A 22117-nucleotide genomic window follows, 5' to 3' on the forward strand; every position below is an offset into this window, starting at 1 on the left:
GAAAAAATAGTTTTTCCCAAAATTGTTCTCCAGTAAGGAAAAATATAGCATAGTATGTGACTTTCGATATAGAGTTATGGTGTCTTCGGAAAAGTTACTGTATGGTATCAAGCGCATTATTTGGATGCATTATACTAGATCGGAATTTAGTCGCTAGAGCGGACCTGTTAATAATTTTTTTATCAAAGCTAGATAGAAATATGGTTTCCTCGAATGCGGAAGTTTTTTCCGTTTCCAGTAAAAAATGTCCTTTCGGGCGCCAGCCAATCACTTGTTCTTGGACTAGTGCTAGTTGTTTTCTTATTTACCTTGCGGGATGAACTCAAATTGTCTTAATTTTGCTAGAATCTGCTTTTTGTGGAATGAAGAATTCGCCTTCGGGCGAATAGACAGCCATAAAATTTTAACGAAAATACTACTAACTGTAAATTGAACCATATTGACACGTGCCACAAAGCGAATAATGTTTTATATGAGAAATACATGCATTTTTCATAGTTTTTATATGAAAATTCATAATTTTTTCAGAGAATTAAAGCACATGATGTAAGGTTTCAAATGGATGGTTTTCGATTTCTTTACAAAAAAATTACTTTAAAAATATTGTATTATAAAGTTGTTCAGATTTCGGTTGATTTTTTTCATTTTCTTTCATTTTTTCATAGTGTAATCAAACTTCACCAAGTTTCAAAATTTTTCTATAACTTTCAAAAAAGTTTTGAAATTGTATTGTGCAATTTAGCTCAAATTGCGTTAAAAATGTTTGATACTTGATTAATTTTTGACCAGCGATGGACAAAATCGAACATCGCAAAAATAACGGCCATCTTAATATGTATTGATTTTTCAGGATGGTCACAATGGGGGTCGACCCATAACCAGGGACATTCCCCTACAGTGATAAGAATATACGATCACACGTCAGTCATGCTGCTCTCATCCTAGTAGCATTATTGTCATATTTCTCGTTACTGTTTGCAATTTCAGACAGATCACACGCGCTACAGGGTGAGACTGAAATTATGTGACATTCGATATTGGACTCCGTATATCTTTATTTTGCACCCTATATCGTTAAGACAATTCGGAGCATTTAAGAGTATGTATTCAATTCCGCTAAAGCTACAATTCAAATCAATTCAATAATCAAACTCGTTTCCATAGCTAATAATTCGAAAAGAACCATAAAAGCATTTGAGAATGGTTCAACGATAAATACAAAGTATAACAGATGGAATTTGGGAAAATTTAGTCATACTGATAGAAAAACTTGCTTGGTAACGGTACATACATGCGAAGAGTAATGCTCTTTACTGTGTAAGATAAGCCTCGGCAGTCGCACCGAAATAGGACTTGTTTTTACCCTTACACAAGATAAAATGAACAGATGATTCTGAATGCTGAGTACATAATATGGATAATCCCCGAGGATCAGTATGTTTGAATCGTTGCGCTTCGTGGGGCGTTGAAAACCAACACACGTTCTTTATCACAGAGCTGACTCCGACAGGTGAAAGCAAACCATATCACCGCCAGCCTAATCTTGTTTTATTGGACCTCATAAATCGACTCATCTTATTGTATCTTATTAAAGTTGACGCTCGTCTGCGTCGGAATCGAGATCAGAATCAGTCGGTCGCTAGCTGAAAGGGCCAATCCTACTCTCGAGGTGTCGAGATATTTGCCTCGCCGCATTCTAGTCACCACTAGCGACGTTGATAGGACCGAGATCACAGTTCTAAAAATAGCCTTCATTATATTATAGAATTAAGTAGTTGTGTGTTCTAGTTAGCCGGTTGCAATGCAGCGCTTGCGGTTATAATATATCAGAGCCAGTAGTGGCCGAATTTGTGATATTATACCAAAAGTTCGGTTTGTTTGTATTGTGTTTGATTGCCTATTCTGTTGAGGAGCAATCGAAAGAAAATGACTGTGGAAAGTGTACCGGATGAAATGATACAAACAAAAGTATGGTTTAACACTATCGATTATGTCATATTCAGCATAATGATGCTTTTCTCGGCGGTCATTGGAATATACTATGGATTCTTCGCCAAGCAAAAACAAAATAACACAGCTGAATATCTTCTGGGAAGCAGACAAATGAAAGTATTTCCAGTAGCTATGTCGCTGACCGCCACGTAAGTATGAAAAGATTCTTCCAGAAAGTATCACTGAAATCCAATTGCAGTATCAGGGGCGGATCCAGAAAAAAATTTCGGGAGGGGTCCGAAATTTCGAATTTGAAATGAACATTGTACAATTGGTAATGTAAAATTGAAACTCATTTAAAATTTCTCAGCAAGCAAAATAATTTCGGAGGGGGTCCGGACCCCCAGGACCCTCCCCCTGGATCCGCCACTGTGCAGTATGCTTTGTATGAGTATAATGGATCCCTAACATATATTTTAAATTAATTCTTAACATAAAATCTAAGTACAAATCTAGAATAATTTCCAATTTCATCAAAAAACAATTACTTGGAATAGTATCTTAATCTTAACTAAATTACACTGTCATAGACAACATATTTTTTTGTTTTTTCAACTCTTTAACCTTAAATGTATTCAGCATGGTGATTTCAAAAAGCAAACAATCTATCTGTAGGATTGGTGGGAATGTTGCGAAGAGGTTTTCGTCAAGGGACAGCAGATTTGAGAGCGTCGTTTTGAAAATACCTACATATTTTGAATGTAATTAACGTAACTAATAAAAGAATTTAACCCCAAAAGGGCAAGAGTTCTCAGAGGCCCAGCGGGTCCCATTTCTCATATTTTAATAAACATATAATTGAACTGGTTGAGCTGTTTTCGGGGTTTCAATTCTGTCATTTATAATACGTAAAAATTGGTTTTTCATTTCACTGGGTCATCAGGAATCAGAATAAATTGGATCAAATATCACGTTCCCATTTGTAGTCTTATAATCATTTTCTGCGCGGGAAGTAAGGAGAAGGAAGAGGGAGGAAATAGAAGGTTAGGAAAAATCACAGCACAAAAGCAAACAGCAGGTAAGTTAAACTCGCAAGTAGTTCAAATCGTCTGCGAGTAAGCCGAAAGCTCTTGACCACGTTGGATAAAAAACTTTAGTATGTCTCTGAGTTTCAGTCGTCCAAACACAGTGTAGTCTATGTAAGAACGGCCGAAAACTCGAAATCGCACTTGCGCTACTACTGGGCAGTTGCATAGCAGTTCGGATTCACAAAGAACACGTGAAAATGCCTCAGTACGCTGAATAGTTACCATGTGATATGAGTTTGCAGCCGGTTAAAGCCCTATGAGATTTCTCCAATAATTGCGAAGCCCAGGACCGTATCGTTTCTCTTATCCAACTTGTCGAAATTGGCACGGCAGGCTCAGGACTAACGAAGTCAATTGATGCACCTGCCCTGGACAATTCGTCAACCCATTCATTCCCAGTAATACCGGAATATCCGGGCACCCAGACAAGTTCTATTTTTACCATTTTTTTGTTAACCATTTTTGTTAACGACCTATTGAGTTAATTTGTCAACAGTTTTTTCGGCATTTAATTAGCAAGGGACTGGAAGGTGAAGTATATTTTTCAATATTTAGAGCCATAGTACTCAAGGGAGAGCAAGGTGTTGAAAGGAGAAAGTTTAGAAAAGCGTGGAAGGATCATATATGCAAGCTTAGAGCTCACCGGCGACTTAACCCTTTGTCTGCTACCGTAGTGGTCAAGGTCTTTTGGCATTAGAAATGCGAATCACCTGAGTCTACGGCATGTCCGAACAAGCGTAAAGTAACTTGTTACTTCATGCTGTCGGAACCGACTCCTTTCAACACCTTGCTCTCCCTTGAGTACTATGGCTCTAAATATTGAAAAATATACTTCACCTTCCAGTCCCTTGCTAATTAAATGCCGAAAAAACTGTTGACAAATTAACCCAGACAAGGTAGATAGTGTTGACAATGCTTAGTTCTTCGGTTTGGATTCGGCGCGCCATCACTAGCTTGATTTGTCTGAGCCTGACTATCAGAGCAGACGTCTATTGAAGCGCCGATTGTACCCCGCACATAATCGCTAAGATTTCTGCTTAGAATACAGTACAGTATCTACCTAGCGAGCGAGATTGTTTCAATCTCATTTCACGACAGTAGATATCAGTACCAACACGTGCCTCCAACAGAGAACCGTCAGTGTAACAGGCTACTTGCGTTTGTTGTTGGCTCTCCATATAGCCAAACAACCGCTCCTCTCTCGAGAGAATGTCCTGTAAGGAAAACTACATGTGCGTGTAGTATCGCTGGGAGCAAGAATATCTTCACCCCATGTAACAATTTGTGACCACAGTCGTGTATAACTGGTAGCAAGAGAGGGATTCCATGAGAAGCAGTGTTGCCACAATTAAATCTGTACCGGGAGTTGAAAAATCTTTCCTATCTGTACTCTGCTATAGAAAAATCTGTACCGGATTCTGTACCGAAACAATAACAAGGTTGTTTAGAAAAAATCATTTTTCTTATAATGTTTCAAAGATTTCTTCCATTTTTTCTTATGCATATTTTTCATTTGGGAAAATCAAACCAGAAATTTTGACTCTTCTCTTTCACAATAAACCTCTTCACTCCTATGTGTTTTGCTCCCATGTGTGCATTCTACTCCATGGCCGCACACCTCAAAGAGTAGAAATAAAGAGGCTCTTTAGTGTGCATCATGGACCCATGCGCACGGAAGCAGAGAAGACAACCAAAAAACATTTTAAAAACGTTCTTCCGATCAATCTTTATCTGAATCTGAATAGTTTGATTCCCCTTACTCCCTGTTTGCCAGTGAGGGGAGGCACAAAAAAGTGGCTCTTCAAGGTGACTCAATGTGCGAAATTTTGCATCTCTTGGTGCACAGCTCTTTCTCTTTTTCGTTTTCAAGTTTCTCTTTGGGCGGGTGATCTCCACATCGCAGTGTTCTTGTGCCGCTCTTTTTTTGTGTTTCGCTCTTTGTGCACATTATGGGATGCATCGCAAGGTTAAATTATTTTACTCTTCTGTCATCTACAAAAATCTGTACCAATCTGTACTTTTTTACAAAAATCTGTAATCTGTACCGTACAGAATCTGTACCAAAAACGCTTCAAAAATCTGTACCTTTCTAGATAAATCTGTACTTGTGGCATCACTGGTGTCCATGATTTTCACTGCCAATTGCAATATTTTGATACAAGAGCAATTTTTCAAAAGGGCGTAGACGTTCCTACGTGCATTAATTTCAAATACTTTTTGTTCAATTACTGTATTTTATACAGCAAAACTATCTGAGAACAAGTTACAGGGAATGAACACCGTATGAGAAAAATATACACTGAAAAACAAGTTGTGTCATTTTTCACATTTTTTTTTTCAATTTTTTTATATTTCGTCAACAAAAATCTAAAGAGAAAAGAAACATTTCGAATGTGATTGCACGATGGAGAACTTATCGGTTAAAAAGTTTTTCTACCAATAACTATACATGTTTTTAAATGTCATACTAATTGACATACAAAACTGTAATTTTATTACAGAATGTAATTCTAAGTATCATTTTAAAACAAAATGTATTTAACAAAAATATTCGAAAATGCGATAGTTTTCGAGATATTTGGAATTTTGATTCAACAAAAAAATTAATTCGCGTAATTGTGCCCTTTTTAAAAGTTATTCGCGTTACCCTATCATAAAATGTCAACAATCTAATGTTTATCGTTTTAAAAACGCAATTTGCAGTCAAAAATACAATTTTATTTTCGATTATGATTATTAACGCCGTTTTAAAGCAAAATGCTCATAACAAAAATTTTCTGAAATGTAGTAGATCTCGAGATATTTTAAATTTTGTTTTAACAACAAAAAATAATTTATTTTATTATGACCTTTTCATAAGTTATTTGCGTTTCACCATCAACAACAATAGGTTTTTCAAAAGCCCCAAAACAATTCCTGTAATTTTCCTTTTGACATCAAGGCGATACTGTAAACCCTTTGAGAGCTACATGAAAACAACCAAAATATGATTCTACTATATAATTTAATCGTCAGACCCTATGGTAGAATAATACTAATACTTTCAAATGGTTTACAATATCGTGTTGATGTCAAAGAAAAAGTAACAGGAAATTTTTTTGAAAAACCTATTTTTGTTGATGGAGAAATGCGAATAACTTATGAAAAGATCGTAATAAAACAAAAATAATTGTGTTGTTAAAACAAAATTTAAAATATCTCGAGGATTACTACATATCAGAAAGTTTAAAATATCTCGAGGACTGCTACATATCAGAAATTTTTTGTTAAGAGCATTTTGATTTAAAACGACGTTTATAATCAAAAATAAAATTGTATTTTTGACTGCAAATATTATGAATTTTAAAAATGTGTCAGAAGTTGTTGTTAGGAAAACTTTTTGATTGAAAATTTCTCCATGATCCAAATGCACTGAAAAAGTTTCTTTTACGTCTTTAAAACGATAAACTTTAGATTGTTCACATTTTATGATGGGATAACGCGAATAACTTTTAAAAAGGGCATAAATACACGAAAGAATTGTTTTTGTTGGATCAAAATTCCAAATATCTCGAAAATTATCGCATTTTGGAAGATTTTTGTTGAACGCTTTTTGTTTTAAAATGATACATTGAATTATATTCTGTAATAAAATTACAGTTTTGTATATAAATTAGTATGACATTTGAAAACTTGTATAAAGTTATTCTTAGTAACACTTTTTTACCGATAAGTTCTCCATCATGTAATCACATTCTAAATGTTTCTTTTCTCTTTATATTTTTGTTGGTGTTTAATGGAATTAAACGGAAGAAATCATTAAGGAGTGTTAAATATAACATTCCACTAAGTCGCTCAAAAACAGTGCTTTTTTAACAGGCTGATAAATTGCAAGGAAAATTATAGGAAATATTATTGCAAATCCCCTGTCAAATGATAACTAGAGTACATTTTATACAGGGTTATGGAATTCTTAATTCGCACATTCTTTTGTGAATTTCGCGGCTTAAATGTCAACAGTCCATAAAATTATCAGTGTAACTATCCCTGAAGATAATAAGCAGTATAATGATTTAGGACAACGGGTGTAAGCTGCTAAACAGAACAGAATACGAGGACCACAGACACTTTAGAAGCTTGCAAGTGACCGTAATAGATATCTATGAATAGAGTATAGTGAAAGTGATGGTGTAATTGAATTAAAAAAAACACTTCACTTCCAATTATTTGCTTATCTTACTATCTAAAAATGCTTACATTCTGTAAATATTTCAAACAATCGACTTCTCCGATATTTCCAGGCATATTTCTGCTGTTACAATGCTTGGAGTCCCGGCAGAAATGTATCGTTACGGCATCCAATATTGGGCATGTTCCATATCAGGTCTGATTGTTACAATCTTCATGGTCTACATATTCCTGCCAGTGTTCTACGAGATGCAAACAACCTCCTGTTACGCGTACCTTGAGCAGCGTTTCAGCAAACGTGTTCGACGGTTAGCCAGCTTCCTCTTCATGTTTTACTGTCTCTTAAATGTTCCGGTTCTTATTTATACTCCGGCCATAGCATTCAGCCAAGGTTAGTAAAGTGCACACTAGAGTGGGACACGGTTGTATGAAAAAAATAAAATTTTGCTCCGAGTAACTTTTTGGGTCCCATTTAGCTCCCAGAACAACTCTGCAAATTTTAAGCTCGATCAGCGAAACTATATTTTTGCGCCCACTGTTTAAAGTTTACATGGGATTTCGTATGGGAAAATCGTCTTTTGCAAAATAATTCGTCCAAGAGTCGCCCGTTACTTCCTAAAAATAAAAAAAAAATATAAAATATATAGTAAATTTGTTAAGGAAACAAAGTCTAGAAGACTGCGAAACGATCTGATGCTTGTGGAAAAAGTTATTAAGAAAAGACCGATTGATGCCCTGAAGATCGATAAAAATTTCATTTTGCATAGCATCACTGCTGCTGACGATCAAATTAAATACAAAATTTTTAACTTTCTCAAATTATGTACAAAAGAAACCTCAATTTATCCCTTAAAACTCTTGTGAAGTGGCCAAACAGTACATATAATTGAATTAGACACATTTGGAGAAGATCAAAACAACATTTCAAATAATTGGACAACCAACAGCAGTGGTGCTAGAAAAAATGAATATTTTATCAATAGTCAGAGCATCCATTGGTTTCAGCTTAATAACTTTTTTCTCAAGCGTCAGATCGTTTCGTGGTTTTCGAGAAATTGTTTCTTTGTTAAATTTCCTATAAAAACCACATAACGGTTTATTTTTAAGAGGTAATGAGCGACTCCTGGAGGAATTGTTTTGTGAAAGTTCATTTTCCCATACAAAATCCCATGCAAACTTCAAACAGCGGGCGCAAAAATATAGTTTCAGGGATCGAGCTGAGAATTTGAACAGTTGTTCTAGGACCCAAACGGTACTTAAAAAATTGCTCGGAGCTGGAATGTATTTTTGTCCCACCCTAGTGCACACCCGTTGCTCATTAGTTATTGTATCGATTTGATCAGTCATCCTCTTTCAGTTACTGGCATAAGCTTATACATCGTGACGCCCATCATTTGCTGCATCTGCATTTTTTACACTACCTTTGGAGGAATACGGTTCGAACATGGACAGGATTGTGGACTTAATAAATATATCCTACACCTATCATTTATTTCAGGGCAGTGATTTGGACCGATACTTTACAATTTGGAGCTATGATCTTGGCACTATTGGTGGTGATGACGCTCGGAACACTACAGTTGGGCGGCATCGTAAACATATTCAAAATTGCGGATGACGGTGGAAGATTAATTTGGTTCAAGTATGTATAAACAAATGGAAATGATAAACTTGCTCTTCCCCTTTTTTCTATACTTCTCGCTAACGAAAAAAAAAAAATGTGTGAAAACCAATATTTCTCCACAAAGGAGAAAATTATGTAAAACCGCTATTGCACCTGAACGACAAAAAGCCAAAAACAAAATTAGTTATGGAATATTCATCAGACACTAGACACTAGCTTAATACCAGGATTAAGCAAGCTCTAAAACCAGAGACACTATTTGTGTTCCTGTGTAAATCCCTGATGTCTTACATTTCTACAATTCAACTTAAGCTGACGATGAATAGTGAAATCGCAACATTGGTTCGGTTTAACTAGCTAATGGTTTTCCCCTAAGGAGAAAATGGGGTAAAACCGCTTTTACCACCCAAAAGTTGTTACACACACCAACTAGTGCATACTAATTCTACTTATAAACCAATGAATCAAAATATCTTCTCGCAGCTTGATTTCAACTATGATTCGATCAAAACCCTACTAAGTACCCCATATATTCTAAATTGTATTTAAATTTTTAATATGGTTATCAAATTGAAATATTTCAATATTAATTCTTCAAAAGGGCTAATGAGATTTTTGTAAACAAACTTGCTTCGCTCATTATTCCGCTGCCAAGTTGAATTTCATGAAAGATACATATGAATTAATATCTTTACCCTTGGTAGAATCAATTTCAAATATTTTCTGTGGTGAAATTATAACAAAAATCAGCAAAACAAAAGTTTGTTTACAAATCTTATTAGCCCTATTCAAAAGTTGGTATGGATTTGTTGTTCTACAAATTATTAAATTATTTTGAATCATCACTAAAAATTAAATTATAATGGCCATCAAACATATTTCGAACTTGTATTCTTTTTCAGATCAATGTATGCAAAGAAAATCCAAACCATAATGGAAAATTAGCAATTCATCTATTAGTCATAGACTCAATGTATTTTTCAATCTTTTTCAGCATGGACCCTGATCCCTCGCTGCGATCCTCATTTTGGTTGGTATCCGTTGGGTTAACATCAATGTGGATTTCCAACATAGGAGTCACCCCAGAATGTGTACAACGTTTTCTGACTGTTCCAGATATTTCAAGTGCAAAAAAGTAATTTTTCAAGTGGGGAACTCATAAAAGACTAAGCTTATCAATTTTAACGCAAAAACTTTTATCGACTTCTTCATATTATCATAATACTTTAGTTGATTTTATGTTCTCAATAAACGTGTCTATACTTACAGAGCTGTTTGGATTTTTGGAGTTGGTCACATTCTGGTCAAACTATGCTCAGTCTACAATGGGCTGCTGATTTTCAGCAAATACCATTACTGCGATCCAGTCTACTCAGGGTTGGTGAAAAAGAATGATCAAATCTTCGCCTACTATGTGCTCGATGTGGCTCGAAAAATACCAGGACTTCCCGGACTCTTCGTTGTGGGTGTGTTTTCCGCTGCCCTGTCATCGATGTCTTCGAGTATAAACACTCTATCCGGAACCATGTATGATGACTTCATAAAACCTTATTATAATTTCAAAGAGAAATTGGCTAGTACAATTATCAAATTGTTGGTAGTAGTGACTGGAGTGGTGTGCCTTCTGTTAGTGTATGTTGTTGAAAAGCTGGGCAGTGTCTTTAGCTTGGCAATTTCCGTATCTGGCGTCACTTCCGGAACGTTACTGGGAATGTTTTTCCTGGGTATGTTTTCCCCTTGGATTAATGATATGGTGAGAAGCACGGTCCTTTGAAATATGAAATAATGACTAATGTTTTCAATAGGGAGCCTACTGGGGAGCGCTGATTTCGCTTGGTTCTCTGTGTTTTATAGCAACTGGCGCTCAACTGGAAATACTACATGGAAATCTGAAGTACGAAAGCTTACCGCTCCGTTACGATGGTTGCCTTGGATTCAATTCAACAGGGTAAGAGCAAAAATTATTACAAAATTCCTAGTTATTTAACACATGTAGTCCATTTTTGAGCATTTATTTATTGTTAAATAAATAGAATTGAGAGCAAAGAAATGATGAAGTGACATGAAAATTTACAAATAAATACATGTATTGCGAGCAAAACGCAGTTTCAGCTTTGAACTGGAAATATTGATTATTTGGCAACATTGTAAGCCTTATGGGGCCGGGCATAGCGTAATTGATAAAACGATTACCTTATACGCAGCTCATCCGGGTTCGATTCCCAACTTCGCACATAGCGTTAGAGATGTTTTGAAAAGAGATTTCTTTAACCTGAAAAGAGGCAAATGACCCTAAGGTTAAAACCTCTATATTCAAAATAAAAAAATTATAAAAAATAGCATCAATACACACAAATATAACACGTGCGAGTGTGACTTTTGTTCACATTTTAAGGGAAAAAACAAATTCTACCATTTAGGAGTTTCAAGATATTTAATCTCAATCTTCAAAAATCGTTTTTCTCGAAATGTTAAATGGCGTTTGTCATAAGATAGCACACAGTGATGCAAAATGCCTACCTTTTCTACGGCTGTAATTTTTTTACCTACATTCTCCTTTCTCATATGACGCTGCTGTCTTTCGCTAGTGCAGGACGCTCAGCGCTGTACGGCAGCCTGTAAGCAAAGCAGTAACATGACAAAAAATTACTGCCCCCAGTACAGCCACCAGACGCGAGCGGTACAGTTTCTCTCTCTCTTCATTTTACACTTTTTAATATTTTTAATTTATTCAATATTTTTAATCATAAACGACTTCAATGAATGCGGTTCATTTACGCCACGACCGGCATTAACGCTTTCGTGTGCGGGTCTCTCCCTTTGACTATGCAGCGAAAAGTGTACAAAGCGAGAGAACAAACTTTACTACGCCACGCTTTCACCGAGCAGTCGGAGTACAGCAGCAAAACAAAAATGTATTTTACTGCTGTACGGAAAAATGTACTCGGTTTGGCTACCGTTCTGACAAGAGCAGTAGTGATGCGTCGCTGTAGCGGGCTGTACGGCTTTGGCAAATGTAAATATATCGGAAAAAATGTAGTTTACAGGTACCGTTTGCATCCCTGAGCACAACAGTGATGATGTATGGTTGAGGCTGCAAAAATGACAACCACAGAGGATTTTTTTCGAATTTTACGGTAAGGGGGGCATCTGGGGCAAAAATAATCGACTTATTTTTTATCCGCTTAATTGTTAGTATTGAACCTCTAGAAGGGTCTCCCGCAATCTTGGTGACCACGCTGAACTTTTTTTGTTTTAAACAGCTATGCCACGCGCGTATTTGCTATATCACACGCAGATTTCAATCTATCGGCAACAATTTTCGAAAAACTGATAGCTATAAAAAAACAGTGTAAACAATACACTCTAAACTACTTCTACCCAAGGGAAAATACCCAATGGGTCATTTTCTACAGCGTTTTTTCCGTGATGCAATTTGATGTGGGACACCCTTTAATAGCATTTTTCTCGAAAACTAGTTTTTCAAGTTGGCGAACACTAATCAACGAAGTGACTTGATTTTTTTTTATAAGGATGCTCAATATGTGTAACCTGTCGATGAATAAATAAATTTTTCTCCCAATTATTTTGAAGAAAAATGACTGAATTTTTGAGTAAAATGTGAGATTTGTAGAATGAATCGCAAGACTTATGGGGTTATATATAAAGTTGAGGAGAAAAAGTGAGCTAAGTTCGTAATTTTTTAAAGGGTTTGATGCAAATTTTCTTTGAAAAAGCGAAAGTCAATTTGCTGGTAGTGCTATCCAAGAAAATGAAAATAAGCTGTACAAAAAATTTTGAAACTTGTCGGAGTTATGGCTCCTCCACCGAAACGCATTTTTTTGCAAAGGCTTGTGGTGAACACTCTCCCAGATGAGCCGCTCAACTTACTTCAAAAAAGTTAAAAAATGTTGTAGAAAAATGTATTCTGATGTACTTGAACGGCTCGGTTTCCCAAAAAGAATTTTTTTCAACAATGTTGAATGTTGTGTTTCCCCAAAATCAATGTTGATAAAAAATTCCTGTTTGGGATGTTCAAAATTTTAAACAAAAATTTATTGCAAGGTATCAAAAAATTGTAGATGATAAATGAACCGTTCAAGTACACGAGAAGTACACGGTTGAGTAGTTTTTTAGATATCACGTTCATCACAACGGTTCTTTCCAAGAAACTCCATTCCGAGATAATCATGCTCAAAGTTTTTTGTTCACTTCATTCGTGGATGGAATAAGCGTGCTGTAAACGGCTGTGGTTTGAAATCTAGTGCACCGATCTGGATGACAATATCGCACAGATATTTCCGATTGTATATACTTTCAGAATAAGCAATAACATTTTTTTCCATTTTTTTAGCCTCAATTTTGTATATAACCCCTTAAATGAAAAAATGGAATGAACCAAAATGAAGAAAATGAATAAAAAAGAATGTTGAATAAAATAAATATATCATATTCGAAATATTCGAAAGAATTGAAACAGAAAAAACGAGTATACAAAATTTAAAAAAAAGCTTTAAATAAAGTAAATAAATAAAACATATTGTACAAATTCGAAAACCACTGTTTCAGATAGTTCTGGAATCGTACTGTGTTGCGTTTCGGCTTCGCCTCATCAGAAACCAACACTAACTTATTGTCGGAATAGATTAGCGCCGGCTTGACGCAAATCCCTTAAAACTAAAACACACTTTGTGTTTCAATCGAACGACTGATCAAACGTGATGTCCCGTTCGAGCAGAAGTTCTGTTTATGCCGATGAGACACAGTGAAACCGAAACTTGTCTTGGTTTAGCAGGCCTATGCGAAAGCACTATGCTATATTTCACCCTAAGGAGGAAAATTTGGTAAAAACCAAAATTTCTCGCTAGGGTGCAAATTTGTTGGTGAAAACCAGTCTTTGTACAGGAGCATAGCATAGTAGTTCTGGAATGTTTGGGAAAATCCCATTATTTGAAAAATGGTTAATCATTATACAACACTTCCTAGAGTTTCCATCTTTTTTGTTTTCACCTTTTCGTTTTCGTTCTTCATCTCTTGTTTCTAATTTATTGATGGATCATAATTAATTATTGAGATACTGGAATGTTCAATTCGCTTCGGAATTCAAAAATGTCTTTTTGGCCACAGATTCCTGAAAAAAGGTTTTTGTACAGAATTGAATTCACTGGTCCAGTATTTTAACGCATATTTGGAAATAGTAAACTGAGATAAGGTCACATGTGCTTTCATACCACTTAAACAGAGAGCGACAGAGACAGAAAGCGATTCGTGAATGAAACATGTAGATAGTTTAAAATATTCCTTTGCATCGAAGTAAATAGAAGGGAGTGTGAAATGTCTCGGCCATGTTGACGATTATATTGATGTCGATAGTACGAAAGCCGTGTAGTCTCTTTCCAGTGATCTCTCTATAGCCTGTGAATTGTTTCATTCTGAATTCTCGATCCGAAGATATGGATTAGGGTGTCCCGAAATGACATCATGTTAAAAAAGTCATCGGGCTCGCTTCTTAAATGAAAGATTAGGGTAGCAGGACCACTTTCTTCTTCGGAGTGAATTTGATAAAACGCTCCCTACTGGTGGCGAATTTTGATTTTTTGAAAAAATGGGCCGATTTTGGGTAAAATTTCAAATTCATGTCTGTTGAAGTGCTCTTGAACTGTCTTAGAGTTTTTTCAGAATTTTTTAATTTTTCTAGAGATCCAAATGGAGAAGTTTGGTTAGTTGGTTTTTACCAATTATGGATTATAAGAGCGGTAGATCCATTAAAACTTAATTAAAAGTGTAATTTTTGGTATTTTCAGTAGTTTTTCTTCAAAACTGGGTATCTAAAATTTTTTAAAAGCATAGGAAACACTTCAAATAGTTACTGCCCTGCAGTAATGCAATTGCGTATTCGCACTTTTCCATCTCCATACATAGACGAACCTACGTACAGAAAGCTATACTTCAAGTTTGTGTTACTGTACAGGGCAATACTTTTTATCAGTATTATCAGTATTATTTTATATTTTTCATTATTCCTTCGAGAGCGAAGAATCCCGGCTGTTTTTCTGTTTTGTGTTATGAATGTGTTGTGTTGTTATTTTACATTGTCCCATTTTTTCACCACCCTTTCCCTTAAAATCAAGGAAAACATGAGACAGTACGGCAAGGCACAAATCTTCGAATAACATTTTGAACGTGTGTATGCTATCCTTCTCGCATATCGTAACGCAAATTCGAGACCTTAACTTGGAACGTGCAAATTTTGTAAATATATTCCTATTCTTGATTGTTGAATGTATTTAATGGGTGCAATTGAGCTATCATGGTAGTTCTCGGTCAGCCTATTTTAAAATGAGTTGATCCAAACTCACTGTGCAAGTTTCGATGAATAAAAAACAGAGCTTTCAATGCATCCATATATTCAATTAATCGTATTTTTGTATCTTTTCAGTACGATGACATCCACATTTTACATTGACGCCGAAGGACACGACAATTCCGAAGTGCCATGGGTGTTCCGTATTGGTTTCATGTACTATTCTTTACTGGGGACGGTGATAGCCGTACTGTCGGGTGTTATCATAAGCTACATGACAGGCGGTCAAAAAGAACCAATTCCAGAGGTCCTGTTAACACCCTGGGTGCGCCCACTATACAAACCTGTCCGCTGTGTGGATGACTATGAGTGCAAAATTGTAAAAAATCTACCAATAGAAACTAAGGATAACGAAATCGAAAAGATACACAAATAAACGTCTTCAAAACTTTCTATTTTATTATTGATAAATATACGAGTTAAAATTCAACCTGTCTTAAAGCAGGCCGCACGTAAACTTTGGACCCCAATCGTTGTCTTAGGTAGTTGGTTCTTATTTCCCTCAGTTGTTTAGCAATCGAAAGCACCGATTGGTCTGCCTCAAGGAGATCTTTCTTCAATGTATCACTATAAGTGTCGTGAACCCAGCGAACCGACATCTCAACGTTTTTTAGAAATCCTTCCAGCACATGTTTAGTGTGTCTATATCGCGCCGGGTTAGCCATATCAGTTAACATATAAATAAGCCCGTGCTTCAAGGCAGATTGTTGTCTCACTGTAACGAAAGGAATCTCTACTTGTGGAAGCGCATCCTGAGCCGCCTCCATCGCTATTAAAGCTCCATGACAAGCCGTTCTACTATCCAATGCTAGGGAAATCTTTTCGGCAGCATCTTTCGAACTTCCAACAAGATTCCAAAATTCTACCGATTGTAACATCCCGTTTGCCGAAGCTCGTATCATTGAAGCTGCCGTCCGCCACTGTTCACATACACCACCCAATCGATCACGGATCTCCCTCGCTGATTCCAGCTCTCCGTCCAAACGCTGCTCGTTCAGCGAACTGTATGAGCCATTGTTTGCAGAAGCTATCAGATAGTCTAGCTCTGCATATAGTGCCTTAAGTTGCGCAAAAGTTCGACGTAGATTTTGGGCCCGTCTTCGGGAAATGTCAACCATGTCGGTTTGAAAACTTCCTGCTTCGAGAGCCATCGCAGCACGGGAAATCCGAGCGATGAATTCTTCGTGCCGAGCCGCTTTCACTGGATCCAGAGCAACATCTAGCTTCAACGCCAACTGTGGAGAGATAAAGAGAGAGAGAGAGAGAGATAGAGAGAGATAGAGAGAGAAAGAAAGAAAGAAAGAAAGAAAGACATTATAGTTATTTTAAGATTTTTTTCTATGATCACTTGCAGTGGCACATAAATATTTTGAGGGTTTCACGCGACCAAAGTCGAAATAAAAAAATAAACTAGATGGGTGGGTAATGTCTGTGACATAACCTGAGTGTCGTGACTAAACTTCGGACATGTTGTTTGAAATCCAATGATATTCAATGGTATCATTAGATTTGAAATAACGTTTCATGGGAAATTTTCAAATTATTATTTATGATAATTATAGTAGTTCGGAAAAGAAAAGAAGTAATACGGTTTGACATTTTTGCAAATAATTATTAACTACGGGGAAAATTCTACATCCATCTTAAAACTAGGAATAACTATAAGGTGTGATTGATTTTGTAAAGATTCAAAGAGATTAATTGGAGCTATTTTTATGAGCAGTACAGTTGGACATTTTCAAATAGATTATGTAATATAATAGTTAAAACTAAAAGAGACAGAAGAATAAAGTACTGGAATGCCGGGTGGTCCTGCTTGAGCCGGCAGGGGTTCCTCCAGACGATTTCGTACTACGACTTAGATGTGGATCGGCAACACTTCGAGTTGCGCATGTGATGTTTGTGCTCTAGATCTCGTGTTTGTTGGCTCATTCGATAGTAATGTTTTGTGTCGCCTTGGAGTCGTAACAAACCATCGTGGGTGTGCGATACAGGCGGAAGTGGACACTTGTGAGATTGATAAGAAACATAAAAGGAGCACTTAAATCTGTATATTGATGGTTTTATATGAGGGACATGTGGAGGAGATTGCAGCTTCCCAGTATATCGCGAACCGTGACATTGGGTGATCTTTCTCGGGCCTGTAGGCAACCTCATAGTTGAGATCTGGCATGTCATGAATTGAGCTCGACAAGCCTCTCGAAATTTGCAATACTAACGCGTTCAAGATATCGCATCGGATGCGCACTTCATATAAGAGGTCCCAAAATCGATTTTTCAGCTGAAGAACGCCCGCCAGCACTCAGCGACTCATCGTGTGAGTCGAGTGCATGCTACCCAAAGCAGAGACCACATTATCATCCGCAACTTGCGGACCGCAAGCTGCCTTAGTGTGCAGAAATTGACAAGACATTCGTCAATGTCATTCACGTAAAAGTTGTAGAGAAGGAAGCTAAGACATACAGCTTATTGGTGATGTCGATAGATCACCATGCGAAAAATGCATGTGATTTTCAGACACGAAGTTTAGCAAAAAGTTGTTCAGAGTCGGTGAAAAACCATGTTGATGCAGTTTCTCTGAAAGAATTTTGATAGAAACATAATTAAAAGCCCCCTTCATATCCAAGGAAACTGATGCCATCTGCTCTTTGCTAGCATAGGCCATTTGAACTTCTGTTGAGAGCAACGCAAGACAATTGTTCGTCCCTTTGCCTTTGCGAAAGCCAAATTGTGCATCTGACAGTAAACCATTTGCTTCGAGCATATTGTCGAGGCCAACCAAGATCATTCTCTAACAACTTTCAGATACAGGACAGCATTGCAATCGGTCGGTGCGAGTTGTGGTCGGATGGACCTTCGCTTGTCTCTAGTCATGAGGGACAATGTTACCCTCAAGAAACATATTAAATAAATTCCACAATTATCTCGTGGCAGAGTCTGACAGATTCCTTAAAACAATGAGAATATGATTCTGTCTGGCCCATAGGCTTTATTGTTACATGATAAGAGAGCAAGTGAGAACTCCACCATCGAAAACGGTGTTTCGTTCGCGTTATCGCGAGGGGACGCGGCGCGATAGATCTTCTGAGCCGGGGTGGAATCCGAACAAACCTTCTTGGCGAAATATATTATCCAACGGTTTGAACATTCCCCAAAGAGTGCTCATCGATGTTTCTTTCGTTGGCCCGTGAACGAACCAGCGCCAGTTGCTACGTTTTTTGGCTATCATCAAACTCTTCATTCGCGTTCCCAACATCGCGTACTGTCGATAACTTGCGGGTAGCCCGTTGTCCCGGAAGGTTTTATACGCGGTGGCCTTCTCTGCGTACACGTCTGAGCACTCTTTGTCCCACTCTTGTGTGGACACGATTTAGCCGGATATCGCGGACGCGTAGCTCTTCCAACTAATATTTAATGTGAGGTCATATGAAACATTGATTGAATTCAGTGGCCCTGAACCGTTAGCAACAGTAACTACGATTGGCAAATGGTTGCTGCCGTTGGGATCAGAGACTACTTTCCACATGCAATCTAACCGCAGCGATGTCGAGCAGAGGGACAAATCTAAGGGGCTCGGGCGCGCTGGAGCAGTAGGAATCCGTGTCATTTCACCCGTGTTCAAAATGGCCATATTGAAGTTGTCGCAAAGCTCATGAATTGAGGTAGATCGATTATCGTCATGTAGGCAACCCATGCCGTACCATGGGAGTTGGAGTCACCTAAAACTAGCCTCGGTGCGGGGAGGAATTCCGCAATATCGCAAAGGCGTCGGTGGCTAACTAAGGCTCTAGGGGGGATGTAGGTGGAAGCAATGCAAAGGTCTTTGCCTTTAATTCTGGTTTGGCAAGCGACAATAGCACTTTTTGATCCCCAAAAGTACTCCTCCGTAAGAGCCTTCTCGATCCAAGCGAATAATATTAAAATCGTGAAAGTGTAGGTCTATTTCTGAAGTAAGACGAGTCTCGCATAGTGCAAATGCGTCGCATTTCAAATTATTTAGTAAGATTTTAAAGGAATCGATTTTCGGGATAATGCTTCTGCAATTCGACTGTAGAACAGTGATTAAATCCGTGACCTCGTTCGATGAATTAGCCACTGCAGGATGCGGGGAGAAAGCTTGTCAAGATGTGGCGTAGCTATCTTAAGCATTTCTGGAAAAGATCGATTAGAGCGTCCCTGAAGGGAACGCTTAAGGTTCTCCTCGCGCTGTTTGTACGCGGGACATGAAGGGAGATCATGTGGGTTTCCCCCACAGTAGAGACACTTTTCGACATCCCTTCCACAGAAATCATCCGCATGATTCCCACCGCATTTCCCACAACCTTATTGCTACAATGGGAGGCTGTGTGTCCTAATTGTTTGCAATTAGTACAGTTCATGACCCGCGGCACAAAGAGGAAAACAGGTAGACGAACCTTGTCAAAGAGGAGGTAGTTAGGTAGAGCAGAACAGGCGAGGGTCACCCGATAAGAGTCTGAGTTGACGTATATTTTCTTCCCGTCAGCTGCAACTGATGCTGAATGCAAACGTTTACACTCCAGTATCTTCACTGGCTTAAGCATGGGGTCTTTGAAACAGCCAGTCCCATATTTCAACTGGTCCTCCCAACTCAGACTCGAATCGGAAACGACCCTACTAACTTCAACCCTGTACTCCTTCGTAAAGTGCCCGTAGCCAGCAGTATCATTTGCCTGATTTAAACTGTTAACAACCACCTGAAGCTTATCAGGGCGAATTTTCGATATTTCAGTCACGGCCGAATACCGATCCGTCAGAACTCGAGAAATCTGCAACTGATTCAAACACTTTTTATCTTCGGTCCGACAGAAGATCACGAATGGCCCGGTGGCCGAGCTTGAATATACTTTGAGCCGGGGAGCCTATTTTGTTTCGACGTCCATCTCACCTTGAGATGAGCCGTCGTCAGGGGAAATCATTTTTGCACGGGCCTTTTGTCCAGTGCACGTTAGTAAGTGTACCAAGAAGGGGAAACGTAAACTAATACTTAACTTGTGTATGTAACAGTATCCAGACGGCTTACTAGAAGAACACTGGTTCACTGGTCACTGACCGGCTAACGGTACTCAGAAACAGAAACACAACAAGGAAAAAATACTTAAACCTCGACGAGGCGGAGAGTGCGCAAGATAACCTTTCACGTGGATTAGCACTATTCTTTGTCGATATAAACTGGGCGAACTGGCAATAAAACACTTCTGTCTCGACAGAGCACTCGAAAACGAATGAACCGTAAAAAAGTTGTCGAACATATTATATTCCACTATAAAAGTGTACATTCTTTGATTTTATAACATTTTATAAAAGAAAGTTATATATTTTATCTCATTTGGAATGGTAATTACTGAACTGTTTTTGTTTCTGAACTTTCAATATTTTATCAAATTTACTTATATTGAAGCATTTTCGAACAATCAACGATTTTCGTCAAAACCACCCCCCGGCCCACCAAGCCAAGTGACCAGACGTCCCGGATTAGTGGGGACAGTTCCGGATTTCAAGGTCTTGACCCGCATGGTGAAACGTCCCGGAAAGTGTCCCGCATTTGTCAAAATGATGATTTTTGTTCCAAAATCCCGAGCAAACCAAAAGCGCATAATACTCCTATGGTCATTGATGTTTGAAATGGGTTCAAACCCTGAAAACACCATCACCAAAATAAATTTTTCATATATCTTCGTTATATTGCAATATTATTGAAAACCGATAAAACTTATCAATTTAAAGTGCCTTTGGCTACGTTTTCCACGCTAGTGGACTATTGTAAATGTTCTAGGAGAATTGTATTGAGCATTGGAAGGTAAAAATTGAGCAGCTTACAGCACTGCGAAGGAAACAACTATCTTTATGAAAAATGACTTCATATTTCTTGACCTCGCCGTTTTCAAGGAAAAATAGTTTTTAAATCCTACATGCACTAGAAAAAAGTTGGGCATGAAAGGATTAAGAGCTTGACCATTTTAAAGCGATGCCAAAATTTCTTCTTTGCGGGCACTAGTTGCCAATTTATCTAATGTAATTCTCTTGTCCAGACTCTACCTAGGGAGCTCTACATAAAACAGTCAAGAAAAATAATACATACATGACGAACCTTAGCCGTATCATCGCGGCTACGGTCGGAAACCTCCACACCCGATTCGGATGGACTGGAAAGTACAGGAATTCCGTTGGGAATTTCGACGACAGTCACATCCATCGCAAATTTGTTTTCGCGCTGAAGCATCGTGCTACTGATATGGGTTTGCTTGAATGTTGTTGCTAAATGATCAATCCAAGCTTCCGCTGTCAAAAGCCGAGGACCTGCACATGTGCTTTCAATTTTACATATTTCCTCATCCAGTCGGTGATATGCTTCGGAGACGGTTTCAGATGCCTGATATTATAGTAATACAACTAATAAACAATAAAATCACGTATAACAAGTGTATAAAACTCACCTTTGGTACCGTATCCTCCAGTTCAAATGTTTCCTCCGGCAATCCAACGAGCTTCCTGGTGCCGCGTTTCACGGGGGTATTCACATGAGGCGTGTCTTCGACTGCAGTACTTGAGGAAGAGCATCCCATGTCAAGGGTTCACATGTTGCTAACACCTCTTTGTACACTAAGTGGAACCAAATCAATCCATTGCTGATATTGATTATTGTCACTTCATGTTGCTTGATTAACTACTGTTCGGTCTGATTCGCAGAGGTTGGATTTTGTTTGCTCACCCGGTCGCTGTAGTATGACGTTGCTATGTACAGTAAATACACTGAGGTCGATTTGTACAGTTTACTGAAGACTAACAGGACATGTGCTCACCACTTTATATGGTGAGAAAGTGCCAAGCAATGAAATGCTGGTTAGTACATAAATCACCAGGTTGCGAGTGTAGTGTAGCAATTGTTGCGTGTTATGCAGTACTGTACATTAGGTAGCTGTT

At 37.9% G+C, this 22117-nt stretch overlaps 2 protein-coding genes across 4 annotated transcripts; one reads left to right on the plus strand and one right to left on the minus strand.

The window, feature by feature from the left end:
- Positions 1 to 1477: 1477 nt before the first annotated feature.
- On the plus strand, positions 1478 to 15566 carry LOC131681741 (sodium-coupled monocarboxylate transporter 1-like). Its single transcript, XM_058962730.1, has 8 exons — positions 1478 to 2141; positions 7301 to 7578; positions 8545 to 8623; positions 8686 to 8829; positions 9806 to 9946; positions 10081 to 10564; positions 10617 to 10759; positions 15251 to 15566. Exons 1-8 carry the CDS (start codon positions 1927 to 1929, stop codon positions 15549 to 15551), a joined length of 1785 nt encoding a protein of 594 aa, XP_058818713.1. The 5' UTR covers positions 1478 to 1926; the 3' UTR covers positions 15552 to 15566.
- Positions 15567 to 15594: 28 nt separating this feature from the next.
- Positions 15595 to 22112, minus strand: LOC131681742 (uncharacterized). 3 transcript variants are annotated; one of them, XM_058962732.1, is made up of 4 exons: positions 21997 to 22112; positions 21631 to 21928; positions 21276 to 21566; positions 15595 to 16410 (listed from the first exon to the last, which is right to left on the minus strand). In XM_058962732.1, exons 2-4 carry the CDS (start codon positions 21757 to 21759, stop codon positions 15595 to 15597), a joined length of 1236 nt encoding a protein of 411 aa, XP_058818715.1. In that variant the 5' UTR covers positions 21760 to 21928; positions 21997 to 22112. The 3 variants fall into 3 exon arrangements, with proteins under 3 accessions (XP_058818715.1, XP_058818716.1, XP_058818714.1); XM_058962733.1 differs by having other exon boundaries at positions 21285 to 21566; positions 21631 to 22112; XM_058962731.1 differs by having other exon boundaries at positions 21631 to 22112.
- Between the last annotated feature and the right edge of the window lie 5 nt (positions 22113 to 22117).

This window comes from Topomyia yanbarensis, chromosome 2 (assembly GCF_030247195.1).
Source record: "Topomyia yanbarensis strain Yona2022 chromosome 2, ASM3024719v1, whole genome shotgun sequence".
In the NCBI taxonomy this organism is placed as follows: Eukaryota; Metazoa; Arthropoda; class Insecta; order Diptera; family Culicidae; genus Topomyia; species Topomyia yanbarensis.